The following is a 26,511-nucleotide window of genomic DNA, read 5'->3' on the forward strand; positions in this document are numbered from 1 at the left end:
GTGGTTGTCATTACAAGAAACTGCAATTTACCACACTTTCAGTAGACCCGGGTTGAAAACCTATGACCAAAATTATATTAACAGCCACACACACACAAAAGACAACTCTGGTGTGGGTGAGCCTAAAGAAGGGGAATAAGACTTTCGACATAGGCCAGGAGCAGACCAGGGCATCGGGGCAAGCGGCTCCCACACTGGCCCCCTTAGTTCAAGTCTACCTGCGGTCAGTGAAATGTTTGCATGAGGTTAGACCTCGGAAGCCGTCTTAGTGGGGTTTTCTGCAACCGCTGCCTTTGTTTTGAGGTAGGTATTTTTCTCAATGTGGTAGACTGACCACCTGCTTTGGAATCATCTAGAAGGTTTGCTAAGAGACAGAGTCCAGAACTTCATTCCAGGGGGCCCAAAGCCAAGTCCCCACGAGTAGGGAGTAGGGAGCCCCGGGGACCTGCGTGCTGCCACACTCGGGGGCAGTGTCCGTGCACACCGACACCTGAGACCAGCAGAATCCCAGAGAGGCACCCGCGTGGCCAGGGCAGGAAGGTGATACCATCGAGGCAGCCATGCCTGGGCACAGGGGTCTCAGCAGAGTGGCAGGAGGGCTGGCTGCCCGACCCAGCTTCCCCACTGAGCCAGGAGAGACGGAGAAGAGGGCCGCGGGGAGGCCCTGTCACCTACCAAACACCGTCAAGGTGAGCAGGAGATTCTTCCCCAGCTTGTCGCACACCCGCAGCCCCAGATGCCGGTGCTTCGGTTCCTCCGGGCTGAGGTGGCCGTCATGCATCCGCACCTCCACCTGCTTGGGCATGTTGTTGGCACTAAAACAGAAGTGAAGTCCGTGGTTAGACACCGCTGGGCACCTTCCCTACCCTGTTGGAGGGGCACCGGGAGTAGGAGGAGTAACAGACACAGCTGGGAATCTGGAAACATTGGCAAGAAAACCAAAACAGCAACTCAGGGTACCCGGGATCCCAATGCACCTATAAGCAGGACACTAGATCCCACCCCGTATCTACGAGCCAAGGCTTTTGTCCCATCAGCTTGGATCATCGTGGTAAAGAAAAGAAAGGCCGCAGCCAGCAGGGGGTGGGGGTGGGGCGGTTCTAAGATTTGCCCGCCTTGTAACTGTCAGAGGCAAGTACCCCTGTCCCATTTGACAGGAAGTCACTTGCCATGGGTCACAGGCTAAAAGAAACGGAGCTCACACCCAGACATGTCTGGCTCCAAAACCTGAGATCTTTCCTTCTGTAACGACTGCCAAAGGGTGACCGGAATAACCAAGGTCCGTAGAGTCACCGCCTAATCATGCTCAAGTAAAATGCCGCTGAGCTCAAGCTCTCCCCGTCCTGGACGCAGAGAAGTCATCCATGCTGGTGGTCCAAGTTCTGTTTCTCTTTCGGAAAAGATGGTTTATCCAGTTTTTTAAAAATCTTTGTGCTTTTGCCCTGGCCGGTTTGGCTCAGCGGTTAGAGCATCGGCCTGTGGACTGGAGAGACCCGGGTTTGTGCCTCGGTTGCAGTTTGTCCCCGGCCCCGGTTGGGACTGTGTGGGTGGCAACCAGTCGATGTGTCTCTCTCACATGGATGTTTCTCTCTCTCTCTTCCCCCCTTTCTCCCTCCTGCTCTGTCTGAAAATAAATGCCAAAAAAAAAAAAATGTCCTCGGGTGAGGATAAAAAAAAAACCTTGTGCTTTTTAAGAGATCACTCACACAAACATCTGGGCTCTGCTAAGCTGCCCAAGAATCAATACCACTCAACATCCAAGAAGTACGGTCTTAAGCATGTGATCACCTTCTTTCCTGGACGCAGCCCAGCCCCCTCCAGATAAACACCATGTGATCTCAAGTCGTGTGGAGAGTCTGCGACGGAGCCCTTGCCAGAATAATGAGCATGCTGCCCCTTTTTCCAGCTCTGTCATTTCCCAGGCCAATAAGATGTAAAATTTAAGCTTGAAGATGATCACAGAAAGGCCAGATTTTTACCTGGACAACTTAGGATACTTTTGTTAGCTGCCATTTGCAATCACCATCATTTGACTGAAGAAAAATAGTCTTTAACCCCTACAAAGACAGGCCACAGTCTCTGACTACATGACAGTGCCTTGTAAGAGGAGGTGCTGGCCTTACCTGGATATTATCACCACAGACCGGAGAGAATGTCCTTAGAACCGACACCAATCTGCAAACCAGTGGTTTGCAATCACCGGTTACAATGGAAATAGCATGGGTTTTACAGTCAGAGAATCTGGGTTTCAGATCCTGACTCCATCACTAGCTGTGTGGTGGACAGAAACAGGGGCTTGCTGCCAACCTGGTGGAAATTAAACATGACCACATACGGTAGAGGCCCGGCACCTGCCACAAGGCTTTCCTTTCTCCAGAGAATATGGAGAAGAGACACACGATACTCATCAAGTTCACAACAAGGGCGACATTTAACTCAGGGATCTACGTAGGTGCAGCAGCATTCCGGTAAGACACCATGCTCAGCTCTCAGTGTCAGAGTTAAGGCCTTGGACCCAAATACAACTACACCCTTACTTATTTCATAAGAGGATGCTGAATACATTGGCTACCAAAATGCTTTAAAATTGGGAATGATGTTGCACGGACTGGGAGAATACCCAGATGAAATCATTAGTCAAATTATAAGCATCTTAGTGTCCCCTCAATACCTAATTCTCTACTCATTTAGTTAGTTTTTGGGCAACCTCTGCCTGGCTAACAGGAGTGTGCTAATGATCACTTGGAGCATCTGACAAAGAAAAGGGGACATGACTGCTCCCAGGAAACAGACGAGGTCCTTTCCGATCAGCGAGCAAAAATACCACTTCCTCTCATCACCAAGTGAAACAGACAGAGCCGTTCTCGTTACAGCACAGCAGGGGAAATGACCAAAATGATCTTTTCAGCATGGATAGACTATATTTTTATGTTTGCGTTGGGATCTTTCAATATTTTTAAACATTTCGCTAGCCGGTCATCTGAAGCCGTAAGCCAGAAAATCGGCAGCAAAGAATAGAGGTCCTGTGCAGTGACCTATTCCATTAGCCAGCCCTCGGCAAAAACTCCGCGATCCCCTCGAGGTTGTCACCCCCGCTTTCCGTCTCAACGGAATCCCTCCTGCCACTGAAGTTAGAATCCGGCACGTGGTTGGTACTTAAGTAAAACTAACGCTGATTTAAAGCCAGCATTCTGGCAAGATCCATATGATGCAATGAGAGCGTCAAGCACCAGACCGGCCATGTTGAAGTGAAAACACACAAATGTGAACGCCCACACCCAAGCCAGCCACGTGGTTCCTTGCCTGTGGCACACAGTTCTCAGTTGCACAAAACTGCTGCATGTTCAATGGTGTGTTTTCTAAGCCATGACAAAATGCCCTGAAGCCCTGAATCAAAACAGCCACATCAAAGTGGCAACATCAAAATGCTGTAAACCCACAAGTATTTATTGAGAGAATTCCTGTAACTTGCCCTCTTGGAGTTAGACAGATGCTCCAAGCTGACAGTTCCTAACATCTGCACATAGAAAATACTTTTTAAAGTACATCAAGGCTTCAGCTTGTATCCGGGGACACAGGGAGTCCCCTAAGAACTCTCTGTAAAGATTCTATACCAGTCTACATGATCACTGCATCCCCAGAAACCCCAGAGAGCCTGAACTGGAGAATATGATAGAATATGATGTTATATAATATAATATGACACAATCTAGAGATGCTTCTAAGCCTTGTATATCTGCAGAAGAACAGATACGGTTTTAAAAATGATATTGCACACATACAGGGCTATATAAATACTAGTGACTGAACACACATAGCAACAATGGTAATAACAAGAATACCTGCAATTTATAGCGTACGTGATACTATACTGGGTAATGAGTAAGGTGTGTCCTTGCTCCTAAGGAGTTTGCAAGGGGAAACAGAGAGCACACTGTACCTCACTTGTCTGCTGCACATACGGGCCCTGATAAAAGTCTGCCCAGGACGCTATGGAAAGCGTAAGAACAGGGCCTCATCCAGCTTTAGAGAAAACCAGTGTTCTAGACAAGCTTCCAGGAGGCGCTGATGCCCGAGTTGGATCTTAAAGGGAAGGACTAGATTTAAATGTCCACCTCCTCCACCAGTCTGTGAGGCCTGGGAGAGCAGGACTGTGCCCTTTAACATCTGGTCCCAAGTGCTTGACAAATATTGGCTCAGAGAAATTAAGAACTGGAAGGCAGCTCGGAAGGGCCCCTCCGGGGAATGCAGCCCTTCTGCCTCGGGCTGGAGCACACCACTTCAGAAACCCTGACCTTCCTGCCTTTGTTCCACAGATGTCTCCCGGGCACATATGCCAGGCCCTGGGCTGCGCTAGGAGCCAAAGATCCCGCAAATCAACAACACGGACAAAGCCCTCGCTCTCGTGGGGTGTACGTTTCAGTGGGAGAACAAATACACGGATAAAGGTATTTCAAGTGGAAATCCGCGCGAGGAGGAGGAGGCCCTGCAGGAAGAAGGCAGAGGTATCCACAGGGGAGGCATCGGTGATAAGCAGGCACGTGAACAGAAACCTGGAGTGAATGAGGGTCTCCTAAGCTCACTGTGCAATGTGTCCAGAGCTTAGCAAGTAAATGAAATAGACAGTTTGGAAATCAGTATATACACACAAGGGCCCGAAGCACCCATCCGGGTGTCCACGTGCTGGTTTTTAGCGTGGGCACAGGCTCCAATGAGTGACAAATTAGTAAAGCTGGGCCCTATTAGCACGGGGAATAGGACAGACTTTCAGCGACTCTCCCGGCTCCCAGCAAAAGAAAACAGTCCCGGGGACAGGAGAGTGAACACAGGCAGAGGTCTGAGGTCACAGCCGCTTGCGGTTTGCTTCCCCGGCGATGAGCAGAAGCTGGTTGGGGTAAGTTCACCAGATAAATACAATAATTATTTCAAGTGAGCACACTTAGCCCTTGTGAATACGCCCTTCCCACCACCTGTGGCTGGGCAGACTGATGCAAACACGAAGGAATTGGAAAGCACAGGTTCTATCTAGCAAACCCACTGAGCCCGATACTGTCCAACACTGTGGACCACCTCTGTGTGTCCCAAGGGCCTTCTGGACAGAGGACTTAGCAACGCAATTCCTCACCAGTGGAAGTTCCTGTGCACCAACACTGTAGACCTCTCTCCATCGCCCAGCCAAGTAAGACCACGTGATGAGACAGCTGTTTGGATAATTAGAAACTTGAACAATGAGCCTATAATTTCCTTCAGCCCTAAGTTCTCCATTAAATTATTTAAACAGCTGTTAATTTTGCAGTCGCTGCCCCGTTCTTTCTCACGCAGATCCACGAGACCTGCTTCAACAACAGGCTGGAAACATCCTTTTGTGACTCAAAAAGGAACATGTAATGGGGCTGGTGCGAAGTTTCAAACTATTCTCGGAACATGCTTTCTATTAGCGTTCGATTTCCCCTGCTCTGCCAAGCGTCTCTAATAATAGGATCATTAGATGTGGTGTCGGATTCAGAGTTCCTGCCTGCACACTTCAGTGTCCCCTTATCTGACACCAAATTCTTTTTTCCTTCTTCACTGGTTCAGTGAGGTGATAACAGAACATCCCCCGCGGAACCTAAAAGCACTGGTGTGTTTTTGCGTGAGGTCCACAGCGAGCATCACCCATCGGCCTTCTGCGGCCCAAGTCCAACAACCCGAGGAGACAACAGGAGACAGTGTCCAGAAATTTCCCTAAGGGGAGTTACTCGGCCAGGCCCTCATGAACAAAACTTGTGTTGGTTGAGGAGGCTTTCCCCTAAGATATCCGGCATGTTTGGAAAAGAATGCTGGAAATACCGGTGGTGCCAGCTGAGCGCTGGGCACCATCGAGGGTGAGGATGACTGCTGTGGACTGACCTACATCTGGGATTCCCCCAGCTCCCTAAAGAATACCACCCTTGCAGTGAAAGGGACTGGAACTCTCAGACGGCTGGGCATTTCCATCAGCCCACCAGCTCCTCCACCCTTGCGAGATCCAATAAGACCTGGTCCATGTCAAGGATGGCCACTGACCAAGAGGTCAGAACCTCTCACTGACACTACTGTGGCTCATAGGTCCTGAGAAGGAAGCCTAGGGGTTCACCTCCTTCAAATCTCCTTTAGTCACTTTTTCTGTTCATGTTAAGCCACTGTATCCACTTCCTGATCACAAGAACACGTGTGAAAGGTCCTGCCAGTGAACTCCGGAATTCACGAATGATACATCTTTTCTATGGCTTCTTCCTGAATATTGGATGGTCCGGCTAAAGAGCGTGGTTCATGGTCATCCCGACTCATGACGGGATCGGAACTGGTGGACAACATGAGACTGAATGCCGGGGGTCTGGGTTCTAATCCAGGGCTTCCAACTGGTTGTGTCAGAAATAGTATGAGTATGAAATAGATGTCAAGTTACCACAATCAACAGACAGAAGGGTAAGGGATACAAAATGATAAAAACACACCCTTACTGTAGGATACCAATAGGGTTTAGGTATCAACCTGGGCTGATTTTGTATTTTTTAGGTGCCAGGCACTTCATCTTTGAAATAAGAGGGTTGGCCTGGCAGGGGTGGCTCGGTTGTGCAGTGAAAGTTTACCGGTGTGATTCCTGGTCAGGGCACATACCTGGGTTGTGGGTTCAACCCCCGGTTGGGGCACGTACAGAAAGCAACTGATTGATGCTTCTTTCTCACATCAATGCTTTTTCTCTCTTTCTTCTCTCTCTCTCTCTCTCTCTCTCTCTCTCTCTCTCTCTCTCTCTCCCCCCCGCCCCCTCCCTCCTTCCCTTTCTCTCTCTAAGCATGTCTTCAGGTGAGGATTAAAAATAATAATAATAGAATAAAGTAAGAGGGTTGGATTAGATATTTTTTAATGTCCTAAATTAGAGAATTCTCAGGTTCAGGTGGGTATTAATAGCCCTCAGTTCCAGAGATATCACCTCCATTCTATTCTAGTCTATCCAGGACTGAATAAGCTTAGACTTTACCATGAGACAAATCCTTGCCTCAACCACAAGGGCTCAGTCCAGTTGCTGCATCACAACCCTCCTGGGGAAAGGCAGACGGGTGACCTACAGACAGACACAAACCAACAATAACAATCACTTCTTTGTCTTTACCTCCATTTTTACCTTCCCTATCTCTGCTACAAGAGCATATTTTTCTAGCATGACTAAAGCTGAGTTAGGGGTCAAACTTAGTACACAGTTCAGTCATAGGCATATTCTTAACCCCCACCCACACTTGACCAATTCTCAGTATAGATTCCTAAGAAGGGCAGGTCAATACAATGAGACTCTAGTCAAGCAGCTGAAAGGGCATTGGGACCAGCTAAGTCACCACCAAGGCATCAAAAGGCCACCCAACATATTCACATTCAACTCCTTGGAACTGGAGAGGCAGTGCTCACAGAAACATTCAAGATGAACGTTCGAGGGAAGGAGTCTTTTCGCCTTCACTTTCCAGGTCAAAGGACCCCAACCAATGAGATGGATGGCAAATAAAGAGCCAGTTGGGAACCTTAGGGTATCCTCACATTGGAGGGGAGGAAGAAATAGTGGAAGATAAAATTGTGAAGGGATCAATGAAAATAGCATTTGTTTGCTCAAGAACAGAAGTTAAAACACCAGCTCTAATTAGCAGCTGCCAGAAAACAATTTAAAGGAATGCAATTACATTATTACATGGCCATTGAATTCTTGCTTAAAATCTCCATTTTCCAGCTGTGGCTGGGACAGGGCATTTATTTACTCCCTTGGACAATAATACCCAACTCACTGGGTCATTACGGAGCTCAAATGAAATAATACTCATGAAAGCACCAACAGTATTTAAAAGAACTGGTACTTGATTTTAGTTTTCTTTCCTTGTCTTAGATGACTAAAATGGTACAAAACTACCTTTAAGACGGTTTATTTTCAGTTGAGTTTTAGTAAACCACTTTGGTGACAACTAATACTTGTGCTTTTTATACAAAGAAAGTCCCAGATGGGCCCAAGTGGCTAGGGCCTGGGAAGTTCCCAAAGCTATCAGCTTCCACACTGTGGAATGACTGGAGAACCTCGCACGGAACACCAGGAGTACAGCCTTGAGTATAACACCTCTGGACTTTTGTGAAATCTTCCCCAGGGTAGAGACTTAAGCTGGCCTTGACCCAGTGGATTTGTCCATTTCCAGAAAAGCTCGCCACCAAAGCAGAAATAACACACCAAGGAACAGTGAACCCCCAGGCCTGGGTGAAAGATGGGGGTGGGGCATTGGATCATCCCAAAGTGAGGACCTCTTCTAAAAATAAAGATGACACCACAGCCAAGTCGCACACTGGCCAGCCCAGTCCCCATAGGCATGTTGGTTCTGAAGTCATTGCTACCCACCTCTGATTCACAGAACAACATGGAAATGCATTTGAAAACTTCACACAATTCCAACAAACTGGAGGAGAGTCACTGGGCACCCACTCTGCGTTTGAGCCACAGGGAACTTGGCCCCAGTTCCAGTTTGTCTTGAAGCAAACTGTCCCTCCAGCTAAAACATCCTCCCCCCCCTGCTCTCTAACCCAGCTCTTAGCCTAACTTCTATTTCTTCTTCAAAACCCAATTCAGGTACAACTTCCCTAAGGAAGTCTGCATTGACTCCCAAGTTTGCTTTTTTTAGATGCTCCTCCTGCAGCTTCCCTGTGCCTGTCTGTGCTTACCTCTCTCAAAGTATGTCTCCCTGGGCTGACCTCTTTCGAGGTATTTATCACAATTCAGTTGTATTTCCCCCCACTAGAATATAAACTCATTGAGGGTAAAATCCTGACTTACTCAACTCTGTCTCCCCCATAGTCAGCATGGTTTCATGCATATGATAGATGCTCAACTATTGTATGTCGAATGAATAATGAATGAGTAGGCCAGTAGATTTTAAATGTCATAGTTACAGATTCTGTGTGACACTCAGTTTCAGTGGGTAGTGTTCTGAAAGACTAGGAAATCGGAAAAGCCGTGAGAAATGAGAGCAAAATCACAAACACCTGCATTAGCAGAACCAGTGGGTGGCAGGAGGGAGCAGGTCGGCACCACACAGAACGGGTCATTTCCTGCTGGGGGCTTTATTCCGGCTGCCCTGCCCAAGGCATGGCGGCCCCAGTACTCATGGGAAGACACAGCCATGAACCAATCTGGGCCCAGCTAACGAGGCCTTCAGAGGAGACTGATGAGGACACAGGAAAACACCCAAATGCCAAGATCAACATCTTTAATCTGGACCCTCCGAAGTGTGGTCCTTCTACCAAAGAGAATGAGCACTGCTTGTCCAGGACCCGATGGATTCTGACTCTGAGGGGTGCTCGTGATGAGCAGGGCTCTGCTTTGACCCTCGGGCCTGGGAGGTGCTTGCTCTGGCTCCTGAAGTGTCCCAAAACGAGCCTTCCCAGAGTCCCCCAGACAGGAGAGTGGCGGGATGTCGACTACGTGGCTTGGTTAGCTGCAGCGCACTTAGGCAGTGCAGACACCTGGCAGAGTGCAGACAGCTGCAACCTTCAGGGCGTGATGGTCACACCTTACGACTGCGTTTCCTCAGTGCGGTCATCTCCCTCCCTGAGCAGAGCAGTCTGTCTGGCTGCCTTTTCTCTCCTGTTAGGCTGAGCAGCCAACCCTGCAACAGGGTCAGTTCCAAGCAAGAAGACAAGTCACCATCATGACCATGCACTCGGTGAGATTTCCCAGGGCTGGCATTCGAAGGGCCACTATGCTTCTGAGGAGTGATGTTTAAGGACTTCCTTAGTTCCTACAGAGGTCTTCATGGTCACCCACTCCTAGCTCCAAGGGGCCTGACCGATCTTGACAGACCTGTGCCTTCGCATCCCAGCAGGGGCTTCAGACTGAAGCCTGAAACCAACCCATTTACCGACACCCCAATATTAAAGAACTTCTCAGATCTCTCCCTCAGAACAGGACTTGCTGGGGGGAACTACCGAACACAGGTCTTGGCCAGAAGCCAAATAAAAGGAGGGAAAGGCAGAATGTGGGACATAAACTTTGCCAAGTCTATGTTATTGCCCCAGTCAGTTCCAAAGCCAAGTGATGAGAAATCTCTGACGCACCAGGTTCCCCAGCACTAGCTCGTCTGTTTCTTTTCAAGCTGGGTACTCGTCTCACGTGTGTTCAATTTGTGACAATTGACCCAGCTGGTCACTTTAAATGTGTTTTTTTATATGCATGTTAGACTTGAACAAAGCATTTGAAATAAACAGGCAAACAAAATTTGGTATTAGAAGCAAATATATATAATTTATCTAGTTTTGGTCCCCCAAGGACTAACTTCCATAATGGAATTGCCAGCAAAAGAACATAATTTTTCCCAGAAAACAACTAATATTTTGTGAATGTATAAACGTCTCCTTCAGATGAAACAAAGCCGTGGGGCTTTGGGGTATTCCAGGTTACAAGAGAGTGGTCTCAACAGTCAAAATAGAAGTTTGTAGGTGTTTTTTTGGTTAATCCCCACTAGAAGATATTTTTTCATCGATTTTTTTTTTTTTAAGATAGAGTAGAGGGGAGCGGGGGAGAGAGAGGGGAGAAAAACATCAATGTGAGAGAGACTCATCAACTGGCTGCTTCCCTGCACAGCCCCAAGTGGGGCCGGGGATTGAACCTGCAACCCAGGTACATGCCCTTGACTGAGAATTGAACCCATAACCCTTAGGTCCACAGGCTGACACTCTAACCGCTGAGCCAAACTGGCCATGGTGAAGTTAGTAGTCTTTACCTTCCTTCCCTTCCATGCCTGTGACTGCAAAGTACACTCACACATCACCTCGTTTCTCCTGGGAACAGTCCCTGCAGGCTCTTCTCCTCGTGTTGATCTTTGAAATGATAAACAATAACCCGCATTTCATCATTAACCAGTAAATTAATGATAACTTAAACATTGGTGCAGTTCACAAAATACCTTCTCATTCATTAACCTACTTTGTGTTCAAAACATCCCTGAGGTGGAAGAAATGGTTCCGTCTCAGAAACGAAGAGTCTGCGGCTCCAGGAGATTCTGCAACTTGCCTGAGTTCACGAAGCTGAGTAGCAGCGGGGCTGAGGTTTGAACCAGGTGGTTCTACAGCCAGAACTAAACCTGCCTGTCCTCTGCCTTGGAGTCCAGAGTTCTTTAGGTACATCCTTTCTAGGGGTATTTGCAAAGTGTCATGCATATTGAAATGTCCATCTCCACTATGTCACTAGCGACGGTGGAGACAGGCATCCTAGCACCTGGACAAGGGAAACAGAGAATGGAGTGGGCTGTGAGGTGAGGGAAAAGTCAAGTGAGCCCTGGGAAGCCAGCCCCTTGCTGCCTGCCTCAGACAATCCACGCTCCTGGCTCCCCGGCCTCAGACGTACCATCTTGGCAAAGCGGTGTCCACTTAACCGACTCCTCCCCTCAGGCAACCAGAGTGCCCAGGAGCCGTCCTGTTCTCGCTGACTCGGCCAGCACAGGCTGGTATGACATAACCACGAGGGTTCACACACATGCCAGGTCTCCACCCAGAAGGACTCCTCATCCGAGGGACTCCACTCAGAGGGACTCGCATGTCTGGTCATTGGTAACAATGAGGATAAAAGTGATGATGACAACCCAATGAGAGTGGCCAACGTTTATTCAAGGAGGATGTTGTACAAAACACTTTCTAAAGATTTTAGATGTATGTACTCACTTAATTCTCACAATAATCTCATGAGGGAGATACTATTATTAGCAGCTGAAGGGGAAACCAAAGCACTCAGCTGTTCAATGATTTGCCCTATGTCACAGCTAGAAAGTGGAAGAGTCTAGATTTGAACTCAGGAAGAACTTGGAAGAAGAAGTCAGCCTACTTTCTCTCTCCAGCTTCATAAAATGTTGTTCTTTGATGTTTGGTCACTTTATGCTAGCAGCAAACATTGCCACTGGACATCTGGCCAGAAGAGTGACTTTGCTTTGGGGAGAAAAGTCCAGAGAGGAGAAGGCTAATGCCTAATCCAAACCAGAGCCTGATGCAAGAGCGACACGCAATTGTCACAGAGTCCTAGGATTTCGGGACTGGAGATGCTACCAGTATCCCCTCAACCTCTGGACAAATAACTATCTGGTGCAGAGGCCCCAAATCTGTCTCTGGATCACTTGTTAAAAATACAGGTCCTCACTTATGTCCACACAAAACCTACACACAGACGTTTACAACAGCTTTATTCACAATAGCCAAAACTTGGGAGCAACTGAGATGTCCTCAGTGGGTGAATGGATAAATAAACTGTGGTACATCTAGACAATGGAATATTGTCCAGCACTAAAAAGAAATGGGCTGTCAAGCCATGAAAGGACATGGAGGAAATTTAAATGCATATCACTAGGTGAAAAAAGCCAATTCGAAAAGGATATACCGTGTGATTCCAACTATATGACATTCTGGGAAAGTCACGACTATGCAGATAGTAAAAGAAAAATCAGTGATTGCCGGAGGAGGGGGTGACGGAGGATGCAGAGGGAGAGGTAGAGAGGATTTTTAGGGCAATCAACAGACTCTTTATTTGTGTGGAGCTCGGATGATAACGTATCAGTGTAGATTCATGGATTGCAGAGCACCATTCTGGTGGGGGATGTTCACAGTGGGGGCGGTTGTGTCTGTGTGGGTACAGGGAGTGTATGGGAAATCTCTATGATCTTCTCAATTTTGTTGTGAACCTAAAACTGCTCTAAAAAAAATTAAGTCTATTAAAAAATAAAACCCACCCATCTCCAAGGCCCACCCCTGTATATCTCAATTCAGTATGCCTGGGTGGGGCCTGTACCTCTGGACTTTTTTTTAAGTACCCAGGTGCCTCTTCCACAGTCAGTCCACATGCTGATGTCTACTCAATGCAGTGAAGGGGAGCTTACTTCACACATCTCACCACCCTGCTGTGGGACAGCTCTGACTCTTAGAAAGCTCCTCCTTTATGGTGAGACTAGACCCACGATGGACTACATCCTCTTTCCATTCATCCCCCCCCCCCCCCATATAAATAGTCATTTGCAGCTCCTGGTGTTCAAGGTCTGCATGACTTCTTACATTAGAACCTGAAATCTTAACTGACTCTTTGATGTGGCTCTTCTGAACAATCCTTTCTTGAGCCTCCAACTTATTTTCCATGCCTCTGGATTCTGTACCTCACACTTCATCACATTCATAATGTTTTCTTAATGTCTGAATGTCTTCTCCCACCAGACTTTAGGCAGTGAGGGAAGGGCCTGTCCCTGGACCCAACACTTATTAGGTGCTACTGGATAACAGGTTTCTCCTCTGGATATGGATGTGGAGAGGAGCCTAACAAAGCAGGAGGGAAGGACGTACTAACTCCTCAGCCTGGAAGTCTACCAGAAGCTCCAACCGACACCTGCGGACCTTGCCAAAAGCAAACAGGGCTTCTAATTACCACCAGTGGTCATGACTTGACTTTTTATGCACGTCCTGAAGTCATTGCAGCAGCACCTCTCCTTGACACCCTGGGAAGTAGTCTGGTATGTTGGCCTTTGGACCATTAACACCACTTTACTATATGTCAGCTGAGGTGCCTGGGAAGAAAGGCTCAATGTTTTTCAACTTGTAAAATTTTTCATTCATTTCTGAGCGTGGTTTCTTCATGTGTCAGGTTGGCTCTTAAGACATGACATCAAAACAAAGATTATGTCTTGCTTGAAACTGCTATATAATGGCATGCACAATGCCAGGCACCTGGTTGTTCAGTAAAAAAAGAGGAGATTTAATTAAGTGCTAGGACAAAATGTGTAATAAGGGTTAGATAAACTCTACAGTGTTCCTTGAAATGATTTCCCTGGACTCCAGGGACATCCTAGGGTCTTGAGTTAACACAGCCCCTTTCATCAGGGGCAATTTTGCCTCGTTCCGTATCCCCCCTTCCCCCATCTACCTTAGGGCCACATTCAGCTCACACAGCCCTCTCCCTTACTTGAGAACAGATCCAACTCCACAATCCATTGCGGAGAAAGCACCATTGTCTGGAACAGGGAGAGGAGGGAGAGGTTTCACATCACACACCGCCCAGCAAACTCGGAATAACATTTCATTGTAAACATTTTTGTTCCTCCTCCTTATACTCCCCAAGGTGTCTTACTCTCAACCTCCTCAGCCCACTGAGCAAGACACAAGCCTGATGGGGTATCCAGCAGCTGCCGGCTGTTGCTCCTCCAGCTTGCCCCTTGGAGGGGCCTCTTCCCCATTCCTACACAGCTTATCGAAGACTCCCAAGCAGGCCTCTTCCTCCCTCACTAAGAAAAGATGACTTTTCCCTACATTGTTACAACAGAAATAACAAAGAGTGCTCATAGAATCCACTCGCCTTCTTTAGGTTGAGTCCTTTTCTTTATTGCCCAGTATAACAACCAATAACTTTAAAACTGTCAATGACAAAGAGCTGGGAATTAATTCTAAAATCTATTTTAACTTGCAGGGAGAAATTCCAGTAAATTGTTAATAGTTTAATTTTTTATTGTTGACAGTATGACAGATGTCCTGCATTCTCCCCCCTTCTCCCCCCGCACCCCACCCCACACCCAGCCCCTGACCCATCCCAGGCCTTCACCACTTTACTGTCTGTGTTCATGGGATATGCATATAAAAATACTTCAAATTTTTCTTAACGAAACATCAATGTTCTTTGTTTAAATCTTGTTATTGTAAAGTGCTGAAGGTATTTGTCCACTTTCCTGTCTTATTAAGTAGAGTCTAAGGAACCTGATAAAACTTAAATGAAGCAGGCAAGCTTCTCCACTTGGAGAGTATTGAAATAAATATTATATACAATTTTTGAAATGCTAGTCCAATAGCCATTTTCCCACCCTCAATTTCATCCCCTCACCACCAATTCACCCTCTCAGTCTCTATAGGTGCTTACAAACTCAAGAGGTAACACAGAGAGTTTTTTAAAAATTGGAATTATTTAACAACATTCAAAAACTGATAGATTTTACATTAAAATCCAGATTTCTCCAATCTCTTAAAGTACTGGAAAAATTTATCTTCAAACCTAGATATATATCTTAGTGGCAACAATCAGCTAAAACTGAGACGTGTTTGTCCTTTAGACAGACATGGTTTTTCCTGTGTGCCACAGTCCCCACCAATCCCTATTGCTCACTGACACAAAGGCAAGTGTCAAATACCATTTGGCATCATGCTTGCACTGCTGTTTTTCTGAAAGAAGTATTAAAAAGTAAGCCATCTCCTGATTTGTTTACATATCTGTCTAGCTCCTTTAAAGTGAGCAGTCCCCGTCTCATTTAGCGTCACTTCTGTACAGATGGGGCTTTTCTTGTGTGCCTAAATAAAATCCCCCCCAAAGAACAAATATTTATTTGCCAGGCTACAAGGAGATACAGTATGGTTTAACAGAGCAAAACATGTTGTTAGTAAAGATGCCGCATAATTTACAATGTCAAGCAAAGTTTCCCAGGAGACAAGTGTGAAAACATAAAAGCAAGTGACCTGGGATCTCACCTTTCTTGACGGCAGTAGGTGCAGTGCATGAGGAATAATCAAGAACTGGCTAGCAGAGGGTGGAGCAGGGTTTTCATTGTCTTCTCAGCACATCTCCTTGTTATCAGTAATTGTAGAATTAGAGCTCTCTAGAGTAATGACTCAGCATGTGCTAAATGCTAAGTGTGACTTCAGCCTTTCTTTTTTTTTTTTTAACAAGTCTACACTGGGGTGTGCAGATATGTTCATTTGGACTCCAGCCCGTACAGTCAGGCTGGACAGCAATTTCTTCTAGTATCTCTTAAGACAGATATTTTATACAATGTGAGGAATGATAATTAGGCATTTTACAGATAAAGAAACAAGATTAAGTAATATGTTGTCAAATAGCTAGGAAAGGGCAGAGGTGAGAATCATACCCTGGTCTGTCTCTATCAAGAGTCAAATCTTTTCTCACCATAATATAGTGGCTATAAGAGCCTGGAACTTCAAGATAAGAATATCTAATTCTTAGATGTTCCTTTAGTTACTGCATCATAGGCATGACCAACCTCAACCTTATAGCTCATAATTCTTTAGAAATACTTATAAAACTAAGTTATTAAAAGCTATATCCCCCCAGGATGTTGAGCATATTGGTGGCTTTAGACCAAATTCTTTCCAACTTCAGCCATAGCAACAAGAGTTACAAAATCAAGGGCAAGCAGGGTGAAGTCACCGGGAATTAATTAGCCAAGGTCCCAGAGCTCTTTGCCTCTTGATCTCAGACCATGTGAATGATCTGAGACAGATCATTTGGCTTCACTCTATGGCTAAAGAAAACGTTCAGAAAATGATTTTTTGTTTGAGAGATTTTTATTGAATGATGTGAGGTCTCATTATTTGGATAAAAGAAGATGGTTTGTCATGATTTAGTACTGGGGTCTTAGCAATATTGCAAGGCAAATATGACCCAGGTTCAGATTTTTCCCCATAAAACATAATAATAAAGAAAGATTACTAGTCAAACTATACTACAAAGCTATAGTAATTAAAACAGTATGGTATTGGCATAAAAACAGATATAAAGATCAACAAAGCAGAATAGAGAGCCCAGAAATAAATCCACACCTGTATCATCAATTAATCTATGACAAAGGAGGCAAGAATATACAGTGGGAAAAGGACTGTCTCTTTAACAAATGATGTTGGGAAAACTAAACAACCACATGCAAAAGAATGAAACTGGATCACTATCTTATACCAAACACAAAAAATTAACTCAAAATGTATTAAAGACTTGAACATAAAAACTGACACTATAAAACTCCTAGGAGAAAACAAAGGTAAGTTCCTTGACATAGGTGTTGGTGATGATTTTCAAAAATCTGATACCAAAAGCAAAAGCAACAAATATAAAAATAAAGTGGGACTACATCAAACTAAAAAGCTTCTTCTGGCCCTGGCCGGTTTGGCTCAGCGGTTAGAGCGTCGACATGCGGTCCGGAGAGAGCCGGGTTCGGTTCCCGGGTTCGGTTCCCGCTAAGGGCACGTACTTCGGTTGCAGTTTGTCTCCGGCCCTGGTTGGTCGTGCGGGTGGCAGCCACTCGATGTGTCCCTTCACGTCGATGTTTCTCTCTCTCTCTCCCTTCCTCTCCCTCCCTCCCACTCTATAAAAAAAATAAAAAAAATAAAGCTTCTTCTGCATAGCAAAGGAAATCATCAACAAATGAAAAGACAACTTACTGAATGGGAGAAAACATTTGCAAATTATGTCTAATAAGGGGTTAATATAAAAATATATAAAGAACTCTATAGCAAAAAACAACAATCCAAATAAAACATGAAGCTTTGAAGAGATATTTTTTCCAAAAAAAAACAACACAGAGATATCCAACAAGTACATGAAAAGCTGCTCAACATTACTAATAAGCAGGAAAATGCAAATCAAAACCATAATGAGGTATCACCTCACACCTGCTAGACTGGCTATTATCAAAAAGATATGTAATAACAAGTGTTGGTGAGGATGTGGAGGAAAGAGAACCCTCGTGCAGTGGTGGTGGGAATTAAATTTGTGCAGCCACTGTGGCAAACAGTATGGCATTCCTCAAAAAATTAAAACTAGAACTACAATATGATCCAGCAATTCTACTTCTGTATATTTATCTGAAGAAAACAAAACCACTAACTTGACAGGATACATGCACCCCCATATTATAGCCAAGATATGGGGGAAAAAAACCTAAGTGTCCATTGATAAATGAGTGGATAAAGAAAATGTGAGAGAGCACTTTCTCAAACCCTGGAAACCATGCTTCCAGGCATGTCCTTGGTTTGGCTCAAATAAAATCTATAGATGCTTATTAAATTTTCCCTAGGTTTGGATGTTCTAATGTTAACAAATTCATGGATAAAAGAACTCTCAAGAGCAATTAAAATATATATATATATTTTTTATCCTCACCTGAGGACATTTTTCCATTTTTTGTTCAGATAGAGTGGGAGGGAAAGAGAGAAGAGAGAGAGAGAAAAAAACATCAACGTGAAAGGGACACATTGAGTGGCTGCCACCCTCACAACCAACCAGGGCTGGGGACAAACTGCAACCGGGGTACACACCCTTAGCAGGAACTGAACCTGGGTCTCTCTAGATCACAGGCCGATGCTCTAACTGCTGAGCCAAACCAGCCATGGCTAAAAATAGTTTTTAATAAATTGACATGAAAATACAAATTACCAAAACTTGTGAGGTGCAGCAAAAACAGTCTCTAGAGGGAAATTTATAGCACTGATAGCATATGATTGGGGAAAAAAATCTGTAATCAATTATCTAAGCCTCTATCTGATGGAATTAGAAAAAGAAAAGCAAATTAAACCCAAAGTAAGCACATAATTTAAAAAGGTATAAAAAAATAAAGTGATGGAAAATCAATTGGAAAATAAAAAGAGAATGTGATACACACACACACACACACACACTGGGGGGGGGGGGGAGTGAAATCCTGCTATTTGCAACAACATGGATGAAACTTGAGGGCATTATGCTAAGTGAAATAAGTCACACAGAAAACAAATACTACATAATCTCACTTATATGTGGAATCTAAAAAAATAAAGAGAACAGAACAGATTGATGGGTTTTGGAAGAGGCAAAAGGTAGAGAGTAAGAGAAATGGGTAAAGGGGGTGAAAAGGTACAAACTTCAAGTTATAAAATAAATAAGTCATGGTGACTTATGTTAATTTACAGCATGGTGACTATAGTTAATAATACTGTATTGTATACTTGAAAGTTTCTAAGAGAGTACATCTTAAAAGTTCTCACCACACACTCAAAAAAATTTTTGTAACTATGTAAGGTGATGGATGTTGACTTATTGTGGTGATCACTTTGCAATGTACACAAATATCAAATCACTATATTGTACACCTGAAATTAATATAATGTTATATTAATTATATAGCATTTTGATTAAAAAAAATACTAGATTCTGCAGCGTTTCCCTTGTTGAGAAGTTGGTGGTAATAATTCTCTAATAGGCATTCTTAGTAAATTATAAAATTTGTAGAAAGATGGTTTCTTGGCAGTCTCCACCTAGTTCCCTTTGAAAGTGACAAGATAGGTATACTTAATTGTATACAATTGAATAGTTTCTTTTACCCATTGGGCTTGATTATCAATAACAATCTGATTATACTACTATCATTTAGAGAGCACAGTAGCTCTGCAGTGACTTTCTTTGCTTGATCCTCAAAACAAATTTATTAGAGGGCCTATTATTATCTCCATTTTATAAACAAGGAAACTGAAGAAGCTAACATACCTAAAGTCGCCCAGTAAGCAGCAGAACCACAGAGCTAAGCCTCTATCTGTCTAACTCCAAAGCCCAAGTTTTAAAAACTACGTCAAGTAACTGAGCAATCAATTAAAATACTCCCTCCTTTGGTATGCTCTTTCTAACTAACTGGAGCACGGAGCAGGAGTCAGCAAATAAATCATGGCCCACCAGACAGTCACAAAGCCTGAAATATTTACTCCCTGACCCTATATAAAAAAATGTTTGCTGATTCTTGGCTTAGAGGAATGGTAAACCAAATCCCAAATGTTCCATTCTGTTTACTGAGTTCTCTGTAGTACTTGGGACCACAGGATTCTATGGCTTGTTTCTGATCCATCAAAATATTTTTTTCATTCACTGTGAGTAATAAAATTAACTGGTGGGGGAGGGGTGGCTAAAGAGCTGTGGTTCTACATATTTACTTTCTGGATCATTGCAGGGCTATTGGTTAACCAAAACCCAGGAGGGTTTTGCCAGGCAGGAAAAGTCTGGTCAATGGGGCTGACCCACTGAGTGTAGATAAAAGTGCCCATGGACCTGTCTGTGTCCAAGTTGATGGGGATTTGAGGGCCATCCTTTCACCAGCTTGTAGCCAAACTGAAAACTAGCTGTTTAGGCGGCTGTCAGCACGCTAAGCCAACAGAAACAGTGACGAAGAGGGTAGTAAGTAAGGCCATGAGTAACTGTTCATTGTATTCATTGTTTTCAAACATAGCAAAGGTGTTTGGCAATCTTCATGTAAAGCAGACATCTGAGTCATCCCAGACACAGGGGGTTCTCAGCCATAAAACGCAGGGTGGTCCAGATCAGGCCTTTCCACCGGCTCAAGAATGTGCCAAGAATCTTACCAATACTAAATTGCCACACTATCCAGTTTGGATTAAAAAAAAATTAATCTTTGATGTCTGACTCCATTTACGAGCTGAAGGTTGATCTGTAAAAGGAGGCATTGGCATTGGATACCTGTGTGGCCTTCCAACTCCATGAGTATGTGGAGTGGAAGCTCCGCTAAGAGTGTAGAAATAATCCTGGAATATATTACTATTACTCATAGTTCATTACAGCTCATTCACCCAATTAGTGTTGTTATAATTATCACCGATGTTATCATTGTTATTATCCTTACTTACAGCATAAATTATAATAATAGCTAGCATTTGTTAAGTACTTTGAATGTAGCAGAGGTTATCTGTTGAGGTCTCTGGAATATGGGTGAGAAGAACATTCTATGCCTATACATTCTACCTTGTAGACCAGGGGTCAGCAAACTATAGCCGTGGGCCAAATCCAGCCCACTGCCTGTTTTTGTAAATAAAGTTTTATTAGAACACAGCCAGGCCCATTGTTTACCTATTGTCTATGGTTGCTTCTGCGCAACACGGACAGAGTTGAGCAGTTGCTGACTCCTACTCTGCACACCTGCTGCTCTTGCTTACCTAGTATCGATGTGCTACTCTTTTGGTTGTAGCCTCCTGCATGACCCTGACCAGGGCCAGGGACTGAAATACAACTGAGGTACGTGCCCTTGATTGGAATCGAACCTGTGACTCTTTGGTCCGCAGGCCAATGCTCTAACCACTCAGAAAAACCGGCCAGGGCCTACATAGCATCTTCTTATATTCTGCTTTGAAGAGATGGACAGACTCCAGGAGAAATTCAGTGCAGGATATGGAAACCAATCTCTCAGGGAGGTCTTTGGTTGTTGTGTGACTTCGTGTTACACTGATCACCAGCTGGAGGATTTTAAAATGAAGACTGGGCCTCATTATAAATAAGACAAGCATCTGGGGGGATGTGCAAGACTCTGTCAGGAATGTTCTGGTCCCAACACACCAAACAAAGAGGAGAGAATGAATTTGAGAATGTCTAACAATTTTCAACCCCAAGAGTTAAGCATAAGTTGAAAAGGAAGGAAAGGAGTGGGAAGAGGGAGGGAGGGAGGAAGTTTAGATAGATAGATAGATAGATAGATAGATAGATAGATAGATAGATAGAAGGTAGGTAGACAGATAGGCAGATAGACAGGCAGATAGACACAAAAACTACACACTTACATATGAATCTATGAAGGTTACAGACAATCTTTCTGCAGGGTTCACAGGACACTGTCAATGGCGATAGCCTGAGAATGAGTGATGCTATGGGCACCGCAGGTGGGAGGGAGACTCACGGATCAGTGCATGCTCTTTAGCACAGTTTGAATGTTTTGCCATGTGTCTATTGCTGTTTCAATGTAAGAATTAAAAATAAGAGGGAATTACCAAAATACTTAAGGACAAACCCTTTTGGTTTCATTTCCTAATGACCAGAACCCCATCTCCTGGGGGAACCTGGTTGAGCTTATTCCCCTGAGTCTTTGTCATACCGGCCATTGCAGACTTCACCCTGACGTGAGCTCTATTCACGTGTCACTTCCTGAGCAGAGAGAAGCAGCTTGTGCCAGGTAAATAAGTCACACGGCACCTGCAATTTTGGGTCTGCCCTAGCTCAAAGGTGAAGGAGAGAGGGTGCCATTCGAGTCCAAAGTTCCAGCTACAAAGCCTCCAGTTCCTCTGGGCACCGCCAGGTCCAGGACAGAGTTGCGTTTCCCTGGCTGGTCTCAGCCTGGCCCCCAGGCACTGGAAGTCCTCAGAAAGATCTGAGCTCCCCATTGACTTTAGATGGTGGACAATGTTTAAGACTTTAATAGAACAGGAGGGATACAAAACAGAACTGTCCAGCATGACTCTGAATCCCTCCATGCCTTGTGCCCCAGACACACACACACACACACACACACACACACACGTGTTCCATAGGAAGAACATGGATGGGTCTGGCTTTGTAGCTCAGGGCCACCACTCTGTTGTTCTATGATCCCCAGCACCTCACTTTCATCCTGAAAGTCTCAGTTTCCTTTTCCACACAAGGAAAGAGGATTGGAGAGAAGATTATATTAGAGGCAATAATTTCTGCTAAGTGCCAGTCACACAATAGCCACACTGTCCTTTCCTGTTTCCCTTACCCTTCGGCTATCTCAGAAACAAGAGAATGCTTTGTAGAGAATTCAAGTGATTGAAAGACAACATAAACCTCTGTCCAAATGAACGTTCAGACCTAGAAAACTCTGCAGATACTGCGGAGAGACTCTGACCCTTGTGCTCTTACATAATAAGTTACATAAGGGCCATCTTATTCCCCCAACATGCCCTCTCGGATTAGGATGTTCAGGCTAAGGTCGAAGGAACTTATGTAAGCATAATCCTGGGAAATCAGCACACAGAGCAGGGACCAGCTCAACGAGCAAACCAGCAGTATGCGAGCGTGAATCGCTAAGAGGCCAGAAACTGCTACACATCATGAAACCCAAGTTGAGTACATTGGGTTGAAAGTCGAAGAGGAGATCATCAAAATATTTTTTAAATGGTACAAACAATCTGAATAAAGGCTGGGACTGCAGCAGAGCAGGGTCTTGAAGGCCAGCTATGGGCTGCATACTAACCTCGCAAGTGCAGCCTCCCAGGGAGGAGGGGCCAGGGGCCAGAGACGGGGGAGAAGCAGGGGACTGAGACTTGGGGCAGGGGCACTTGACCAACAAGTATGAAAGTATTTCAGTATTTTAACCACGAGCTGCATATCAGCCCTGGAAGAAAGACGGTTCTAAAATAATTCTATTTTTTTTTCTTTATTGATTTTAGAGAGAGAGGAAGGGAGAGGGAGAGAAAGACAGAAACGTTGATGAGAGAGAACATCAAATGGCTGCCTCCTGCCTGCCCCCCACTGGGCATCAGGCCCACAACCTGTGCATGTGCCCTGACCGGGAATTGAACCAGCGACCTCTTGGTGCATGGGTCAACGCTCAACCACTGAGCCACACCAGCTGGGCTGAAATAGTCCTATTAATGAAAATGTTTGAGACCACGTCAAAAAATTACCAACATATGTGGCATCACAAGCAATACACAAAAATATTCGCAATCGCTTTAGAAATCAGGGCAAAGGGAGTTAAAACAAGTTTTGCACGTCAGATTGACAAACTTTTTTTTTTTCTTTAATTATAACATCTATGATTGGCGAGGATATGGGAAAATTAACATGGAAGTCTAGATTGATAGGGCAGGGGTGGAAAGAGTTGACTTTGGTAGTTTCAATAAAAATGCAAGTATATAATACCCTTTGACCGCCTCCCCAAATATTTTTCTTAATATCTGTCCTAGAGAAATGTGTACATGCCCAAAGATGTGTGTTATTTGCAGAATGTTTGTAACAGTAAAATGTGCGAAGTAACCTCAACTCCATCAGTAAGGGGATGGCTGAATATCTGATACACCTTGATGCAAGGAAAGACTAATATACCCATTAAAAAGAATGCCATGCCCTGCTGATATGGCTCAGTGGTTGAGCATTGACCCATGCACCAAGAGGTCACTGGTTTGATTCCCAGTCAGGACACAAGCCCAAGTTGTGGGCCCAATCCCCAGTGGGGGGCATGCGGGAGGCGGCCAATCGATGTTCTCTCTCCTCGATGTTTCTATCTGTCTCTCTCTCTCTCTCCCCCTCTCCCTTCCTCTCTCTCTAAAATCAATAATAAAAAAAAAGGAATGACATATCACTATGGACACGGAATAATGGCCAAGATATAGACATATAAAAATTCTATATGCACCTGTACATTTATTACACATGGAGAGAAATTCTAGAAGAAGCAAAAAACTGTTTGTAAGGGTTACCTTGGTAAATGGAAGAGTTTTAGCCAGGTATGAAATGGGCCTTTTAATATATCAGGTGTGGTAAAAGTAGGTTTACAGCTGTTCACATGGAAAATAATACAATAACAATAACTAATAAATATTAATGCAAGAATAAACTGATTTGCATACTCACAACTGTAAACCTACTTTTGCCACACCTTGTATTTTAGTAGGTGGTGGTTGTTTTTTAATAGATTCTGACATTTCAAACAATGCTATATTCATGCGTCATGCTGTATACTTAAATTATATTTTGAGGAATGGTGAATCACCTGTCTAAAGAAAACAGTTCATATTTTTTAATGCGGAAAAATATTAACTTTTCAGAGAAAAGGCGGAGAAGCTGCCGTTTGTAAAGGGGGTTGTCAGGGAGGTCTTCAGCTCTGTGTGCTGAATTTACTTCTAAACTCCCCCAACACAGAAACTGACAAAAGAAAACCTCTGTCTGAAATGATCCCGAGGTTTCTACTCAAGAAACGAAGCAACGGCCTGTCCAGATGAGCTCAGGCTTTATTTCTCTCAGAGGGACCGTGTCTCCTGGAAGAGCCTGGTACCTTTTATTTTCTCCTTTAAAATTAGACAAAAATAAAGAATCTCTTTTCCTAGTCTTAATTCTCCTTCCCCTTGATCAGACACAGAGGCAGCCGCATCCCATCCCCACAGGAGTTCATGCATCAGAAGACAGCAGCCCTCACTGGCCACGGTCACTGAAATTCAGCCCTGGGCCGTCTTCTCCAGAATGCAATAAAATTCCAGGACACAGTGGGACTTCCATAGCGGCCTTCTCTGAGACATTCTGAAACCTCAAACAAGCCACAAAAACCCATGTTGGTGTGTCTGTAATGTCAGTATATCATCTTCGAATGAGGACGACCCATTATCTGTGAGTCAAAATAATAACAATATCTGTGCACCAGGATGTGAGCCCTCCATTCACACACACACACACACACACACACACACACACACATCTGATGGGCTTATGAACTTAATAACAGATACATCAACACTGTGAAACTCCTAGAAGACTTCTGCCTAAATCCTACTGCAGTGCCCAGGAGATCATGTCACAGCAGATGAAATGTTTGGGACCCAAAGCACAGGCCTGTGAAGTGGCCCCACTGAGAACTCAGACCCATATTTTCTGTCATTCAAAAAAATAATAATATATATTTTCATTTGAGACCAAAATATGATCAGTTATTTGTTCGTTCACGTATCTATTCAGCAGATGTTTACTGAGTATCGACTCTGGGCTTTGCACATGTGACAGATACAGCAGTGGACACACCAGAGGCTTAAAGACTAAAGGAGGGAGAAAGTAAACAGATAACGTCACATCATGATAAGTACTGTAAAGAACAATGAAGTGAGGTGATGGTGAGAGGGATAGAAAGCATTATTTTATATAAGGTACTCCGGACAATGGCATTTATCAATGACAAAGAAAGTAGGGGTGACCATGTGGGATGTTGGAGAAAATTACTGAGAATGGGAACAGCAAGTGCAAAGGCCCTGAGGCAGAGGCAAGCTGGTGAATTCTAGGAACATCAAGGAGGATCTATCTCCTCACTGCTTTGCCCACAGGCAATTCTGTAAGCGCTAGTTTAATGGGATTAAGGGACTCTCCCTGAAAATGCACACACACAAATGTTTCTCTTACAGTTGAAGACCCCTGAAGCCCTTTATCTATGGCCCTTAGTTGAGGACCTCTATTCTACTCCAACAACGAAAGACTGTAGCTTCATAGCAGCTCCCAAAGCTGAATCCTGGCTGCCATCCGTCATGGGGTGAAAGAGAGACAAAGAGGAGCCACATGCATTCTTTTTTTTTTTTTTTATCCTCACCCAAGGACATTTTTTCCATTTTTGTTCAGATAGAGCAGGAGGGAGAGAGAGAGAGAAACATCGACGTGAAAGGAACACATCGAGTGGCTGCCACCCGCACGACCCAACCAGGGCCGGGGACAAACTGCAACCGAGGTACATGCCCTTAACGGGAACCGAACCCGGGTCTCTCTGGACCGCAGGCCGATGCTCTAACCGCTGAGCCAAACCGGCCAGGGTGGCACATGCATTCTTTAGATGATCTGCTGGTTCTGAAGTCCAAAAGAATAGGAGGCCCCAGCCTCAGTTTAGGGGGGCTGAGAGATTAACTTGGGGCAGCGAAGAGCACAACCCTGGGCCTGCTCACTTCCCCAGTCTGAGCAGCTGGCTGGACCAGATCCCACGACGGCCCTGAGGTGGAAGCGACACTTTCAATCTCCGAGGTAGTCGGGGAATTGAACCACTCCATTAGGCGAAGTAGTTTGGTCTCAGACAGAGAGCAAGTAACTGACAAATACTTTGGGTTGTCTCTAAATTAAGTTTTGAATGCCCCAAGAACAAAAATTTCATAACAGTAATTAACAAAACAAAACAAAACAATAAATAGGGTGATTTAAGCACCACGTTGAATCCGAGC

The 26,511-nt window shown here is 44.6% G+C and overlaps 1 protein-coding gene across 1 annotated transcript in view; it reads right to left on the bottom strand.

Moving 5' to 3' along the window:
* SLC1A2 (solute carrier family 1 member 2) overlaps positions 1 to 26,511 on the bottom strand; it is a 131,654-nt gene that overhangs the window by 45,945 nt on the left and 59,198 nt on the right. The window contains exon 2 of the mRNA XM_036257994.1: positions 676 to 815. Coding sequence (XP_036113887.1) covers positions 676 to 815 — 140 coding nt within the window. The remainder of the gene's footprint in view (positions 1 to 675; positions 816 to 26,511) is intronic.

This window comes from Molossus molossus, unplaced genomic scaffold, assembly GCF_014108415.1.
Source record: "Molossus molossus isolate mMolMol1 unplaced genomic scaffold, mMolMol1.p scaffold_m16_p_13, whole genome shotgun sequence".
NCBI lineage: Eukaryota > Metazoa > Chordata > Mammalia > Chiroptera > Molossidae > Molossus > Molossus molossus.